The sequence below is a fragment of the Malaclemys terrapin genome (genome assembly GCF_027887155.1).
Source record: "Malaclemys terrapin pileata isolate rMalTer1 chromosome 20 unlocalized genomic scaffold, rMalTer1.hap1 SUPER_20_unloc_1, whole genome shotgun sequence".
Lineage (NCBI taxonomy): Eukaryota > Metazoa > Chordata > Testudines > Emydidae > Malaclemys > Malaclemys terrapin.
This window is the reverse complement of record NW_026530188.1, coordinates 1453193-1467576: the sequence shown is the minus strand read 5'-3', so window position 1 is coordinate 1467576 and position 14384 is coordinate 1453193. Positions and strand designations below refer to the sequence as shown.

Here is a 14384-nt window from a genome sequence, read left to right as displayed (position 1 = left end):
AATGACACTGGCAGCTGATTTAAGGCTCAGGACAGTTATTTCCTGCCCAAGGAGCAACTTCACACCTGCCAGCTCCCGGGCTTTCCCCAGATGAGACATAGCCCCAGAGGCCAGGGGGACAGATGGGGTTCACAGCACTCTGGGGTCAAGTGTTATGTGTGGATGTTCTCCATCTACCCCCACCCCAGAGGTGGCTGCATCTCAGTGCCGGGCGAGCCATCCCCAGGCAACGTTATGTGTGGCTGTTCCCAGCTGCCCTTCCCCAGAGGTGGCTGCATTTCAAAGTCAGGCCATGGATGCATGTTGTGTGTTATCAAAAGAATGATCAAAGGCATCGGTTGAGGCTGAGGAATCTACTTTAATAGGAAAAGAACCCGAAGTATCACAATCAAATCAACTGGAAAATCAACCCATGAGGAGAGGGCACCCTCTGCGCTCCCACGCTGCGCCCACCTGAAAACCTCCCACTAGTTCATACCCCAGGACTAGTTCTACCATCTCCCCAAATCTGTGTGAAGGGGCTAGATTATACTCACTCCACTGACCGAGAGGAGCCGGGAAGAGAACCCAGGAGTTCTGGCCCCAGCCCCCTTGCTCTAACCCACTAGATCCCACTCCCCTCCCAGAGACAGGGAGAGAACCCAGGAGTCCTGGCTCCCAGCCCCCCTGCTCTAACCCCCTACACCCCACTCCCCTCCCAGAGTCCTGGTTCCCAGCCCTCTCCCCCCTCCCCCCACTCTATCCCACTACCCCCATTTCCCCTGTTGCGCTGGCCGAGGAGGCTGAGCAGTGGGGCGCCGGGTCTTGGATTCGGGGGGTGATTGTGTTTGGAAAGCTCTGGGGAAAGGCAACGAGCCAGGGCCCGGAGAACTCGGGGCGGGACGGAGCCCGATCCCAGGGCCGCTCTCACACGCCGCATCCTTCTACGTACTGCCACAGATCCTGGCCTTGGCAATACGACGTCCAGGCCACCCTGACGGAGGAGAGAAAAAGAATCAGCGGCCACCGGTCGAGATGCCTCATAAAACGCTCCCGAGGGGTTACAGGCGCTTGCCTTGGGCAGGCAAGACCTGGGTTATTCTGCCACAGACTCTGGGCAGGTCACATTGCTGCTCTGTGCCTCAGTTTCCCTTCCTGTGAAATAGGGACGCTTGCACCCCTCATCCCAAGGGGGCTGGGCTGAAGGAAAATGGTTAAGCCAGATAAGGAGCTGAGAAATGAGCTGTTAGTCGCACTGCCCGTTATGGATCAGGGCCCAGCCCTCAGACATCTAGTCAGGCTGCAAAAAATCAGGAGATTAGCAAAAACCCACACCAAAAAAACACACAAGCAAACAAACAAAACAACTTGAGCTTTGCAGACAAACCACAAGAGTCACCAAAACCAAAAGAGTCAATAAGCAAAAAAAAAAAACCAAAAAAAAACCCTCCAAAAACTCCATCGTTCTGCAGAAACATCGTGAAATGAGCAGAATAAACTCATGAGGTTTGCAAAAAAAAAAAAAATTCATGAGATTAGCAAAAGAAAAAAAAGGAATCACAGAAAAATTGAGACTTACAAAAAAAGACGTGAGATTTTCAGAAAAATCATGAGATTAACAAAGAAAAGACCAAGAGATTCACAGGAAAATCGTGAGATTAGCAACAAAAATAAACACTCATAAGATTAGCAGAAAATCCCAAGATCAGCAAAAAACAAACACTCATGAGATTTGCAGAAAAATCATGAAGATTTTTGGATTTTTTTTTTTTTACAATGCTTCATTTTCGGGTCCTTTTCTTTGTTTCCTGATGTGTGCGAGGGTCTGTGGGGGGGTGACGGGGTTTGAACCAGCTGTTTTCTCATGCACATCTGGGGCGGGGGAGGGGTCTCTGCCGACACGTAGCTGGGAATTGTTTGGGCTCTTTGCTCACGGGCGTCGGGGCAGATCTGGGGTCTGAGCCTGTCGGTCGCACTCAGCTCACGGTTTCCAGATTTCCGGCACAATCGCGAGGGCTGAAAACAGGCTTTCAAAAAATACTGAAGCCGAGATTCTCTTCTACACAAGACTCCCCATGTCCCCCCCTCGGGCCCACCTCCCACTTACCAGGCACTCATGCCGTTGGAGTCCTGGGCAATGATCTTAGCACATTCAACGTCCGCTGAGAGATTGTTGCTCAGTAAGTCTGGGGGGGGGGGAGGACAGGTGAGTGGGGGGGTCAGAGCAGGGTGGTTCCCAGTTCCCCCCTCGATCCCTCCCACCCCAAACCCACCCACCCCATTTATCACACAGGTGACATTTCCACCCGTACGGATCTCAGACTAGCCAAATGAAATACATGCACTGAGATGCAGCCACATCTGGGGGGGCATCTGGGGAACAGCCGTGCATAACACCGCATGGGGATGGCTGAGATGCAGCCACCTCTGGGGCAGGGAATCTGGGGAACAGCCGCGCATAACACCACATGGGGATGGCTGAGATGCAGCCACCTCTGGGGCAGGACAGCTGAGGAACAGCCCGACAAGGCTCCCTCCATTCAGAGAGAGATGATCTCTCCCCCGACCTCACCGCTGCAGGGAATTTGACAGATGTTGGAGCTGTACTCGTCGCCGTTCTGGCACCAGTACCGGCTGTTGATCTGAAAGATGCCGAAGTCGGTGCTGCCGTCCCAGCTGTTGTAGTTGGTGGCCTGGGTGTTGTAGCTGCTCTCGTGCGCGGCCATGCAGACCCCTGAGTCAGAGAGGGAGACAGGGAGGGAGGGAGGGAGCTCAGCTTGCTATGGCGGGGAAGGGTCAGCAGGTGGCGCTGTGACACCCTCTGCGGGCGAGCTTGGAAGACGGGCTGCTTGTTGTCAGCAGTGGGGGTATTTATAGAGGGAGCTGCGGCAAACAGAGCTAGTCTCAGCCTGGCACCCTTTGAGGGGCACCTTGTGCACAGCCGGGCGGGCTGGGATCTGACAGACGGTTTTCATGGATAAACGTCGGTGTCACCGGACACCCGCAGAGCGAGGCCGAGATATTTCCAGCCGTGCTAACAAAAGCAACGTCAGGACCATGTGGCCTGCCAGGGTGACCAGACAGCAAGTGTGAAAAATCGGGACGGGGGGGAGGAGGGATAATAGGAGCCTATATAAGAAAAAGCCCCAAATATCGGGACTGTCCCTGTAAAATTGGGACATCTGGTCACCCTATGGCCTGCGGACAGAGGAGCATTTTGACACGGGAGGGCGACCGTTTGCGGTTTAACGGTTATGCCGTTTTAAACATGTCGATCGTCAGCGTCTACTGTTATAAAATAATTCTCATCTGGCCGCCCTGAACTGCCCTACGACTTCCCCCTACCCAGAAGATTTCAATCAATACAAATGAAAAGGCAATGGTGAAACCCCATCCCGGTGACAATTTAAATGGCTAGACATAGATTTTTAAAAATGCTTAAAACTCGTGACTGGATGTGACTGTGAAAATGTAAATGGATAAAAACTGGGGGGGGGGAATGTTTGAACCCCATAATTTTGTGCAGCTGTGAAAATGTCAGTGGATACAAGTAGAAAAAAAATCCTTAAAATATATTTGTGCAGCTGTGAGCCTCTAAATCGGGGGGGGCCAACCTGAGCCCAAGAAAGAGACAGAATTTACCGATGTACATTGCCAAAGAGCCCCAGTAATACGTCAGCAGCCCCCCATCAGCTCCCCCCTGGCTCCCAGCGCCTCCCGCCCACCGGCAGCCCCGTGGATCAGCGCCTCCCCGCACCTCCCGATCAGCTGTTTCGTGGGGTGCAGGGGGCTCTGGGGGGAGGGTACCGCAGGCTCAGGGGAGGGGGCAGGAAGGGGTGGAGGGGGGGCAGGGCCTGCCGCAGAGCCAGGGGTTGAGCAGCGAAGCCCCCCCCCCCCCCCCCGCAGCCCATTGGAAAGTTGGTGCCTGTAGCTCCAGCCCCGGAGTCGGTACCTAGACAAGGAGCCGCATGCGGCCACCCCTGGGCTAAATGGATAAAAATTGGGGGAAATGTGTAAAACGGTTTTGCACAACTGTCAAAAGTTCAATGCCTAGAAATAGAAAAAAGGCTCCAAGCCCCGAATTTCGTGCGGCTGGGCAAAATCAAACGGATACAAGTTGGACCCCAAAAATGCGTCAAACTCCTCGTTTCGAGCAGCTCAAAACGTCAATGGACAAACGGGCAAAAAAGGCTTGAAACAATTTTGTGCCACTGTGAACAGTTAAATGGCTAGAAACAGGAAAAAATGCAACACCCCCCCCCAGTTTTGTGCACCTGTGAATATCTAAGTGGAGGAAAAATTCTTAACACAGTTTTGCCCAACTATCAACATTTAAATGGATCGAACGAGAAAAAAAGGCTTAAAACCCAGAAATTCGTGCAACTGGGAACATTTAAATGGATAAACGGGGGGGGAGGGGAGGTTTAAAACCTGTAATTTTGCACAACTGTGCGAATGTAAAGGGGGGTTTTAAAAAATCAGAAAAAAGTGCAAGATAAACCGTGCTCAGACCCGTCGAAAGTATAAAACCCCCTAAACACTGGTGTCTGCCCAGCCTAGTTTTGCTGGTTATCAAACGTCACCGTGGGACAATCAGAGGCTCCTGTCATTAAATAATTGTCCACCCCCCCCTAAAAACCCTACAAGTGCAGAAATGGCCCCCGTTAAAACGGGAACGAAATGCCTGAAGCCCCCCTCCCCCGCCCCGTGGGAAGTGGGAGGTCTGGGGCGGGGGGGGGGGGGGTCACTCACAGTTGGCCAGGCTGTAGCCCATGTAGCCGTCCAGGCCCAGCTGCTGCAGCGTCTGGGCGAGTTGGCAGCGGCCGTAGTACATGCCCAGGCGACCCGGCACCAGGCAGGCCAGCAGGGCGAACAGCGCAAGAGCCTTCATCTCCGCAGGGCGAGGGGCAGCTGACTGGGCACCGGGCACCCGACTTTATATAGCCCCGGGCGCTGCCCACGCCCCTGGTCAAGGTCACCCCCGCCCCCACCAGCGCCGAGAACAACAAGGGCATCTCGGGTATGGCCGGGAGCCAGGACTCCTGGGTTCTCTCCCCGGCTCTGGGAGGGTAGTGGTGTAGATCAATCTCTGATAATTTTCATATGACTTTACATTGTGCCTCTTCATATAACCTTGTGGTGGGTCTACCCACGTGTGACCTCTGTTTTCATGGGACTTTGTATCAAAGCCTCATTTAGAAACTTTGCATTGCCCTTGGTATAATATTATAGCCCCTAAGGATAGAATAAGATAGAAGAAACATTTCTTTTTGCTAGCAAGTTTCAGAGTAACAGCCGTGTTAGTCTGTATCCGCAAAAAGAAGAACAGGAGTACTTGTGGCACCTTAGAGACTAACAAATTTATTAGAGCATAAGCTTTCGTGGACTACAGCCCACTTCTTCGGATGCATATAGAATGGAACATATATTGAGGAGATATATATACACACATACAGAGAGCATAAACAGGTGGGAGTTGTCTTACTAACTCTGAGAGGCCAATTAATTAAGAGAAAAAAAAAAAAAACTTTTGAAGTGATAATCAAGCTAGCCGAGTACAGACAGTGTGATAAGAAGTGTGAGAGTACTTACAAGGGGAGATAGTCAACGTTTGTAATGGCTCAGCCATTCCCAGTCCTTATTCAAACCGGAGTTAATTGTGTCTAGTTTGCATATCAATTCTAGCTCTGCAGTCTCTCTTTGGAGTCTGTTTTTGAAGTTTTTCTGTTGTAATATAGCCACCCGCAGGTCTGTCACTGAATGACCAGACAGGTTAAAGTGTTCTCCCACTGGTTTTTGAGTATTTTGATTCCTGATGTCAGATTTGTGTCCATTAATTCTTTTGCGTAGAGACTGTCCAAATCTGACATCAGGAATCAAAATACTCAAAAACCAGTGGGAGAACACTTTAACCTGTCTGGTCATTCAGTGACAGACCTGCGGGTGGCTATATTACAACAGAAAAACTTCAAAAACAGACTCCAAAAAGAGACTGCAGAGCTAGAATTGATATGCAAACTAGACACAATTAACTCCGGTTTGAATAAGGACTGGGAATGGCTGAGCCATTACAAACGTTGACTATCTCCCCTTGTAAGTACTCTCACACTTCTTATCACACTGTCTGTACTCGGCTAGCTTGATTATCACTTCAAAAGTTTTTTTTTTTTTTTTTTTTTTTTTCTCTTAATTAATTGGCCTCTCAGAGTTAGTAAGACAACTCCCACCTGTTTATGCTCTCTGTATGTGTGTATATATATCTCCTCATTATATGTTCCATTCTATATGCATCCGAAGAAGTGGGCTGTAGTCCACGAAAGCTTATGCTCTAATAAATTTGTTAGTCTCTAAGGTGCCACAAGTACTCCTGTTCTTCTTTTTGCTAGCAGTAGAACAAGAGCTCTCCCCCCCCCACTCTTAATCAATTGCCCTGTTGAATGAATGAGGTGTGGATGAGCAAGGCATGGAAGGCAGCACCTCCAGACAGCCTCAACTGTTGGAGAGGGGCTGGGAGCCAGACCCAAGGACAATAAAACGTGTCAAGTGGGCTCATTAAAGACAAGCAGACATACTGACGGCCTCGGGGGTTAGAAGCGAGCACCTTCTTTTGGAAACACCCTCTTTGCAGCATTGGGACAACACTCAAAAGAAAGCAGCACAAAGGACCAATGGACACAGACACAGAGTTTGAATCTGGTATAAATTTGCACAAGAGGAAAGCTGCTATAAAAGTAAGGTGTCTTGCAGAGGACCCCGGGTCTCGTCTTGTCAACATGGGAGCATCGATCCGGATCGGCAGAAGCCCGGCTCCACCCCCTCCCCCATCTAACTCACCTGGCCAGTGAAGTTAAGGGGAGCAACTAATTGGTAACAACAAGACAGAGTGTGTTTGTGTGTGTGTGTGAGTGTAAGTGTAATATATTATATGCATATAATACAGTGTTAAGGAATACATGTATTACTAATAAATGTGGCGTTTTGTCTTATTCCCCCTGAAAAGATCCTGTGCAGGACTTTAAGTACAACAGTGGGGGCTGGTGGTTAGAGCAGGGGGAGCTGGGAGCCAGGACTCCTGGGTTCTCTCCCCGGCTCTGGGAGGGGAGCGGGGGCTGGTGGGTTAGAGCAGGGGGCTGGGAGCCAGGACTCCTGGGTTCTATCCCTGGCTCTGGTAGGCAAGTGGGGTCTTCTGGTTAAAATATAGGAGGGAGCCAGGACTCCTGGGTTCTATCCAGGATATGCCATTTCCTTTCTGGGACTCGCAGGCTGGGTCCCCCGTCCGTCCTCCTGGAGCTGGACGCATGCTCCAAACCTCAGTTTCCCCAGAGAGAGGGGCTGCAGGGATGGATAAAAAAGGGATGACGCTGCAGGGACAGCGGCTCTGGTGCTTGCACAGATGCAGCCATTGCTGGGGAGGAGCAGAGGGGACCCTGGGCCCCCGAAGCCTCCTGTCCCGGCAGGTGGGAGCATTCCTGGCCGTTCTCCAGTCAACGCAAACAGGCTCTTATCTCGCCCAGCCACTGCCAGGCACCGCGCGCCCCGGCCCAGCTAATCGGAGTCCGGAGGCCGAGCGCCTAGTGCCGTGTTTACAGGACACCCTGTGCCACGGCCGAGATTGGCACGCTGGGTGGAAACAGCATCAGGGGAGATCGGGGCCCCGTTGCGCCAGGTGCTGCACGGACCCACCCAAGGCCCCCGAGGCAGAGCCCCGGAGCACAGGGCAAAGGGGCGCGACGAGGGATCAAAGGAGGGCCAGGGATCGGGGCCGCAGGCAGCCAGGGAGAGAGAGCAAAGAGCAGCTGGGGTCCCCAGGATCCCGCCACGCCACCGCTAATCCACTGCCGGGGCGTGACCCCCAGCCGCATGCCGGACCCCCAGGGGTGACGCTGTGCCGGGGGGCCCACGACTCCAGGACTGAGCCGCCGGGCCCCAGCACCTCTCCGGCAGCTCCCACGGCGAGGCCAAGCCAGGTCCAACTTCACCGTCGGTGCCAGAATTCGGGAACACCACAGGGCAGTGCTGGTCCAGAACCAGACAGGGCTTGGCTGTTAGGGGAAAGCTCGGGGCGACCGTTCCAGCACCGGGGCGGGGATGCCAGCCATGGGGCAAGGCCGGGGTTGGACCCACCTGCGCCCTGTCCGGGTTAAGGCCGGGAGCTCTGCTGCGCCCCCCGGGGGGTTACACCAGCAGAGATCGGGCTGCTCTGGAGGGAGGGGGTCAGGCCCAGCTGTTGGTTCGGTTCTGGGGAGCTGCCGCCAGTAAAACTCCAGATGCAACATAGTCCCCGGGCCGGAGACAACAGAGCCAGGGCAGCCTTCAGCCTGGGGGTGTGGGTGGGTGGCCCCTGTCCCAGGGCCAGATGGGTGACAGCCCCCCCAGAGGGGACAGGCCCCAGCTCCATTCCCCAGCCCCCGAGCCAGCCAGTCCCCGCCCTGGGGCCGATGGGAGCCAACGCCCCCTAGAGTGACCAGGCCCCTGCCCCATTTCCCGCCCCCCTGAGGCAGCCAGTCCCTGCCCTGGGGCCGATGGGACCTGGCGCCCCCTGGAGGGGACCGGCCCCTGCCCCATTCCCCGCCCCCCCCGAGCCAGCCAGTCCCTGCCCTGGGGCCGATGGGAGCCAACGCCCCCTAGAGTGGCCAGGCCCCTGCCCCATTCCCCGCCCCCCTGAGCCAGCCAGTCCCTGCCCTGGGGCCGATGGGAGCTGGTGCTCCCTAGACTGGCCAGGCCCTGTGCCCCATTCCCCGCCCCCCTAAGCCAGCCAGTCCCCGCCCTGGGGCCGATGGGAGCTGGCGCCCCCTAGAGGGGACAGGCCCCATTCCCCGTCCCTTGTTGGCTGTGTGCATGTTCTCTCCAGGCACTGCACCGGCTCTGCACAGACCAGCGGCTCCGTTCAGCAGGGAAGGGGCCCGGCCAGCGCACCCCATAACAGGGACACTCAGACACACAAGCCCCATGAGAACGGACCAGCTCAGTGACTTTCCGTCCCCCCCACCCCACCAGATGCCCCCTCGGCGACCCCTCTTTTATGCACCGATACAAACAAGTTACGTACTGCCGGGGTTAGTCACCACCCTGTGCCTTGTACCTGGCGGGTCGATCCAAACATCTCATCCGCCCCCCGTCCCTTGGAGCTTATCTTTCCGAGGGCGCAGGGGGCGTTCACACCGTAGCTCGGTAGCGGGAAGGTCCTGGCACGATCCCTCTGGGGCGTGTTTACACGACAGGCCGGTGCCTGGCCCCTCGTAGGAGCGTTTGTGGTTTGCAGCCCCCAGTCTCGCCAAGATCACGTCCCGGCCAGCGAACGCGCGGGCAGGGCCTGAGTGCGGCCCCTAGGCCCTACGCCAGCCCTTCCCGACCAGGCCTCATATCGCAGGGTCCCTCTGCTAACCCCCTGGCTCCCCACCCACAGCCCTCGGCGCAGCTAACCGGAGGCCGAAGGGCTGGTGCTGCGGCTGGGGACACCCTGGGAATGCAGAGACAGGCTGGTCAAGATGTTAAACAGAGCCGGGCCGAGACGCTCCCCGCTGGAAACCCGCCCGTGGCCGCCGAGGCCCCGGCCGCAGTGGCGTTTGGAGGCCGAGCCGTCGGCCACTTTGGAATAAACTCAACGGTCGCCGGGTTCGTTCTCAGTCACTCGGGTTTTTTAATCACACTCAGCTGGAGGGACCGGCGAGCCCCCGGGTCACAGCTGGCATCAAACGCACGGGGACGGAGTCCGAGGGGGCCGGTGAAGCAGGCGACCAGGCCGGCCCCGCAGGCTACCAAGGGGCTTTTCCTTTGCCAGTCACAGGCTCGTCTTCGGGACAGACGAGGGGCTGGGATCAAGTCCGGCCCGACGCTCCAAGTGTCCCACGGGAAACCAATGGCCGAGCGCGGCCATGGAGGGGGGGAAGGGACAGTTCCGAGCCGAGACACTGGGGTCAATCAAGGCAACGACTGGTCTTCAGAGCCTGCCACCGTGGCTAAGGAACCAGCAGCTACTGGGGGGCAAACGCCCGTCGCCCCAGAACCAAGAGGCAGACAGGGGACAGCGAGGGGTGGGTGAAGTGGGCTGGGGGTGATCGGATAGGGCACCCAACCAGCAACCGCCCCAGGGTTTAAATTAATCTGGGCTCCCTCCAGCTCCCCCCGTGCCCCGGGTTGAGTCCTGCTGCCTGGTTCGGATCCACCTCCCCCAACCCCCTGCTCCCAAGCTGGTATCCCAAGCCCTGGCCAGCTCCCCAAAACCCCAACCCGCCCCAGGCTGGGGCATCCATGCCACGCTGGATGGGAACTGACAGGCGTCCTGGCTCCCAGCCCCCCCGCTCTAACCACTAGCCCCCACTCCCCTCCCAGAGCCGGGGAGAGAACCCAGGAGTCCTGGCTCCCAGCCCCCCCTGCTCTAACCACCAGCCCCCACTCCCCTCCCAGAGCCAGGGAGAGAACCCAGGAGTCCTGGCTCCTAGCAACCCCCACTCAAACCCACTAGACTCCACTCCCCTCCCAGAGACAGGAGAGAACCCTAAAGCCCCCCCGACCCCATTTCCTACCGCACGGCGACCACCAGTGTCCAGCCTTGACTGGCAGGGGAGAGCGCCCCCGGCCCAGCCCCCTGCCCCACTCCCTGGAGCACAGCGCCCCCCAGCGCCCGGGGTTCTCACTACAGATCCGGCCCCCCTGGTGCCTCCTCCGAGGCAGCGTCCGCGGCATTGAAGATCTTGGCCAGCAAGGAGCGGCTGGTCTGGGATTTCAACTGGATCTCCCGGGCCTTGGCCAGCTGCCCACGGAGCCGGCGCCCGCCCGCGCCTGCCTTGCGCCGCTGGATCTCCTCCTCCGTGGGGCGCTGGACGAAGCCCCAGCTCTTCTCCTCGGCACCGGCAGGGGCGGCAGCGGCCCGGCGGGCGAAGCGCTGGCTGGTCTCCACGCTGCGCAGGTAGAAGCCGGTCTCGCGCTTGGCCTGGGAGATCTCGGCCCGCAGGCGCTGCTGCCGGACCTGCCGCTCGTAGGCCAGGCGCTCGCTCAGGTGCGGCCACCTGAACCGGTGCAGGTACTGCGGGGACAGACGGACCCTCACTGCCTCTGACCGGCTGGACCCCGCTCCCCACCCAGGGCCAGGAGGGAACCCAGGAATCTTGGCTCCCAGCCCCCTGCTCTAACCCATGAGCCCCCACTCCCCTCCCAGAGCCAGGGAGAGAACCCAGGAGTCCTGGCTCCCAGCCCCGCCGCTCTAACCACTAGACCCCACTCCCCTCCCAGAGCCGGTACCTTGATGTTCCACAGGTCGTAGTGAAAGCGGCTGCGCCGGCGGGTGCCCATGGGCGTATTGTGCAGACTGGCGGCCACGAGCTTCGCCACGCGCTTGTCCCTGAACTCCACCCAGCCCTCCGTGTAGTTCTTGGCCTTGGCGCCAGCTTTCTTCTTCCTCTGCCGGACGAACCGCTCTGGGGGGACGGAGAGATGAGCCCCTGCCATACCCCCCGCAAGCCCCTTCCAACCACAGGCCCGCCCGGCGCTGAGATGCAGCCACCTCTGGGGCGGGGAGGCTGGGAAACAGCCGCACATAACACCACGATGTATTTTCAGCCAGGCAGTGAAGGGGAGTCTGATACGCAGCCGGAGCCAGCGATTCCAGTTGAAGACGGGATTTTGCCAGGACGCCTGGGTTCGCGCCCCAAATATTGGGTGAAAACCAGCAAAGGAGATTTAGTGACTGAAAAGGGTCAGGGCCTGGGTAACCGACATCCCTCTGTGCCCCTTCAAGTGCCCGGCCCTGACTGCCGGGGAGAGCGCCCCCTGCCCAGCCCCCCACCCTGCTCCCCGCAGCACAGCGCCCTCCCCAGCGCCCAGCCCTGACTGCCTGGGGAGAGCGCCCCCTTCCCAGCCCCCCGCAGCATGGCACCCCCCAGAGCCCGGCCCTCACTGCCAGGGGAGAGTGCCCCTTGCCCAGCCCCCAGCCCTGCTCCCTGCCCCACGGTGCCCCCGTCCAGAGCCAAGCCCTGACTGCCAGGGGAGAGCACCCCTTGCCGAGCCCCCCGCCCTGCTCCCCACGGCACAGCACCCCCCAGTGCCCAGCCCCCCACACACTCTGTGGACTCACCCTCGGGCTGCAGGAAGATGCGCCCGACCTCCCCGTGGACGCTGAGCAGGTTTCGGACATGCCGGGGCCGGAAGCGGGGCGGGATGTGCCCTAGGTACACGATGCCCGGCACAATCTTCTTACCCTGGGGGGGGTCAGGGGTTCCAAGTGGGGGGCTCCCCTCCTTGTCCACCTCCTGCCCAGCCCCTGGGGGGCTTCCATCCTCGCCCACCTCCTGCCCGGCCCCCGGGGGGCTTCCGTCCTCGCCCACCTCCTGCCCGGCCCCCGGGGGGCTTCCGTCCTTGTCTGCCCCCTGCGGCTCCTCCAGCATCCCGGGCGCTGCCCTCTGCCAAGAGAGAGGGGATAGATCCAGCCTCAGGCCACCCCGACTTCCGTGCCGCCCCCACATTGCCCAGCTCCACAGCCCTCCATATGTCCCACCCCCACAGCCCTCTACCTGCCCACCCCATTCCCCACCCCGTAGCCCCCATATCTCCCCCACATGTCCCTGTCTCCATATCTCCCCACTGTTCCACCCCATTCCCCACCCCTACAGCCCCCCATATTTCCCACCCTCCATATGCCCTGTCCCCACCCATGCCCCAGCCTACAGATCCTCCCAGACCCCATGGGCTCTCTGTCCTCCCCCCGCCCCACATGCTCCAGCACCCCCAGCTCTGCCCCATCCACTCCCCCTTCCTCCCCAGCCATCCTCTCTTCCGCATCCCCCGGCCCCCCGCCTCTAGGTCCCACAAGTCCCCCCCCACCTGATCTCATGCCCCCCCAGACGTTCCCCTCCGCCCTACACATCTCTCCCTCCCCCGGCCCCCCATCTCCCACGTGACCCCCACCCTCTGCCGCCCGTCCCCCAACATACCTCTCCCTCCGCCAGCCCCCTCCTCCCACGTTCTCTCCAGCCCCCCAGACCCACGTGCTCCTGTATCCCCCCCGCCCGCTGTTCCCAAATACCGCCCAGCCCCCCACGCCTCCCCCCAGCTCTGCCCCTCGCCCCCATCTCACTCACTCCTTCGCTCCCCGCTGGCCTCACGTTGCAGCCCGGGAGCCGTGCGTGGGGCGACCGACCCGGAAACCAACGCCAGAGAGGGCGTGGTCAGAACGTTCAGGAGGAAATGGGGGAGGAGCCAGGGCGGGGAAAGGGGCGGGATCAGAAGGCCCAGAAGGAAACGGAGGCGGAGCCAGAACGTCCAGGAGGAAGCGGGGGCGGAGCCGGGGCGGGGTTAGAACGTCCAGGGGGGAGTGGGGGCGGAGCCGGGGCGGGGCTAAAACCCCCAGGGGGGAGCGGGGGCGGGGCCAGGGCTGTGAGGGGCGTGGCTGGAGGGAAGGAAGTTGGGGGCCGAAGGAGGACAGCGGGTGGGTGGAGTGGAGGAATAACCGAGGGGTCGGGCCAGGGTCACGTGAACACAGCCCTCCCCTGGCACCTGTGCGCCCTGACCTCTGGCCACTCCCTGCCTCAGTTTCCCCATCTGCCCAAGGCGAGGGGAGGGGGGAAGCGGTCACAGCCTCACCCTGCCTCCCGGGGCGGTGGGAGGATACAGACTGCGAGGGACTTGGCCATGGGGGGTGGACCCAGATCCTAGAGGGCTCTTAAGCAGGCCCTGATCCGGCGGCTGGCCGTGGCAGCTGGATGGGCGGGGAGTGGAAATGGAGGTGCGGCAATGTCATAGGGAGGGGGATGAATCAGGGGACGGGAGGGTTCGCCCTTTAATTACACCAAGGGACGTCAGCCCTCTGGGGACGCAGCGGCTGGAGAGGAGGCGAGACCGAATGCGTGTGACAGGAACTGAGGTGACAGCAGGTGCCCCCCAACTCCCTGCTGACCTGATCTGGGGGAGACGGTCCCTGCCCCAGCTGAGATCGGCGCTGCCCAGACACACAGCGAGAGACAGGCCCTGCCCCAGCTGGGATCAGGCCCCGTCGTGCCGGGCGCTGCCCAGACACACGGCGAGAGACAGGCCCTGCCCCAGCTGGGATCAGGGCCCCGTCGTGCCCGGCGCTGCCCAGACACACGGCGAGAGACAGGCCCTGCCCCAGCTGGGATCAGGGCCCCGTCGTGCCAGGCGCTGCCCAGACACACAGCGAGAGACAGGCCCTGCCCCAGCTGCGATCAGGGCCCCGTCGTGCCAGGCGCTGCCCAGACACATGGCGAGAGACAGGCTCTGCCCCAGTCCTTCCAGGTTGATTGGCATTAATTACATCACCTTCCGTTCATTCTTTATTAGCCGAGTCCCGTGCCAGCCGTTCCATTATCTTGCCCCATGTCCGGAGAACGGGCCTGTAATTGCCCGTGTCGTCCCATTCACCCCTTTTAAACACTGGCCAGACATTAGCTGTC

General features: G+C 59.3%; 2 protein-coding genes across 2 annotated transcripts; both read right to left on the bottom strand.

Annotated features, from left to right (window-relative positions):
- Positions 1 to 338: 338 nt before the first annotated feature.
- Positions 339 to 4902, bottom strand: LOC128829420 (lysozyme C-like). The gene is made up of 4 exons (XM_054014826.1): positions 4732 to 4902; positions 2552 to 2713; positions 2087 to 2165; positions 339 to 973 (listed from the first exon to the last, which is right to left on the bottom strand). Exons 1-4 carry the CDS (start codon positions 4868 to 4870, stop codon positions 907 to 909), a joined length of 447 nt encoding a protein of 148 aa, XP_053870801.1. The 5' UTR covers positions 4871 to 4902; the 3' UTR covers positions 339 to 906.
- A 4693-nt stretch (positions 4903 to 9595) lies between these two features.
- On the bottom strand, positions 9596 to 13165 carry ABT1 (activator of basal transcription 1). Its single transcript, XM_054014816.1, has 4 exons — positions 13056 to 13165; positions 12053 to 12377; positions 11221 to 11396; positions 9596 to 11005 (listed from the first exon to the last, which is right to left on the bottom strand). Exons 2-4 carry the CDS (start codon positions 12360 to 12362, stop codon positions 10616 to 10618), a joined length of 876 nt encoding a protein of 291 aa, XP_053870791.1. The 5' UTR covers positions 12363 to 12377; positions 13056 to 13165; the 3' UTR covers positions 9596 to 10615.
- Between the last annotated feature and the right edge of the window lie 1219 nt (positions 13166 to 14384).

Coding starts and splice junctions, on each gene's coding strand:
- ABT1 (XM_054014816.1), bottom strand. CDS start 12,362: ATGCTGGAGGAGCCGCAGGGGGCAGACAAGGACGGAAGCCCCCCGGGG. Junction 11,397..12,052: donor CATCTTCCTGCAGCCCGAGG/GTGAGTCCACAG, acceptor CCGTCCCCCCAG/AGCGGTTCGTCCGGCAGAGG. Junction 11,006..11,220: donor ACGACCTGTGGAACATCAAG/GTACCGGCTCTG, acceptor CTGTCCCCGCAG/TACCTGCACCGGTTCAGGTG.
- LOC128829420 (XM_054014826.1), bottom strand. CDS start 4,870: ATGAAGGCTCTTGCGCTGTTCGCCCTGCTGGCCTGCCTGGTGCCGGGT. Junction 2,714..4,731: donor GGGCTACAGCCTGGCCAACT/GTGAGTGACCCC, acceptor TCTCTGACTCAG/GGGTCTGCATGGCCGCGCAC. Junction 974..2,086: donor TCCAACGGCATGAGTGCCTG/GTAAGTGGGAGG, acceptor CTCCTCCGTCAG/GGTGGCCTGGACGTCGTATT.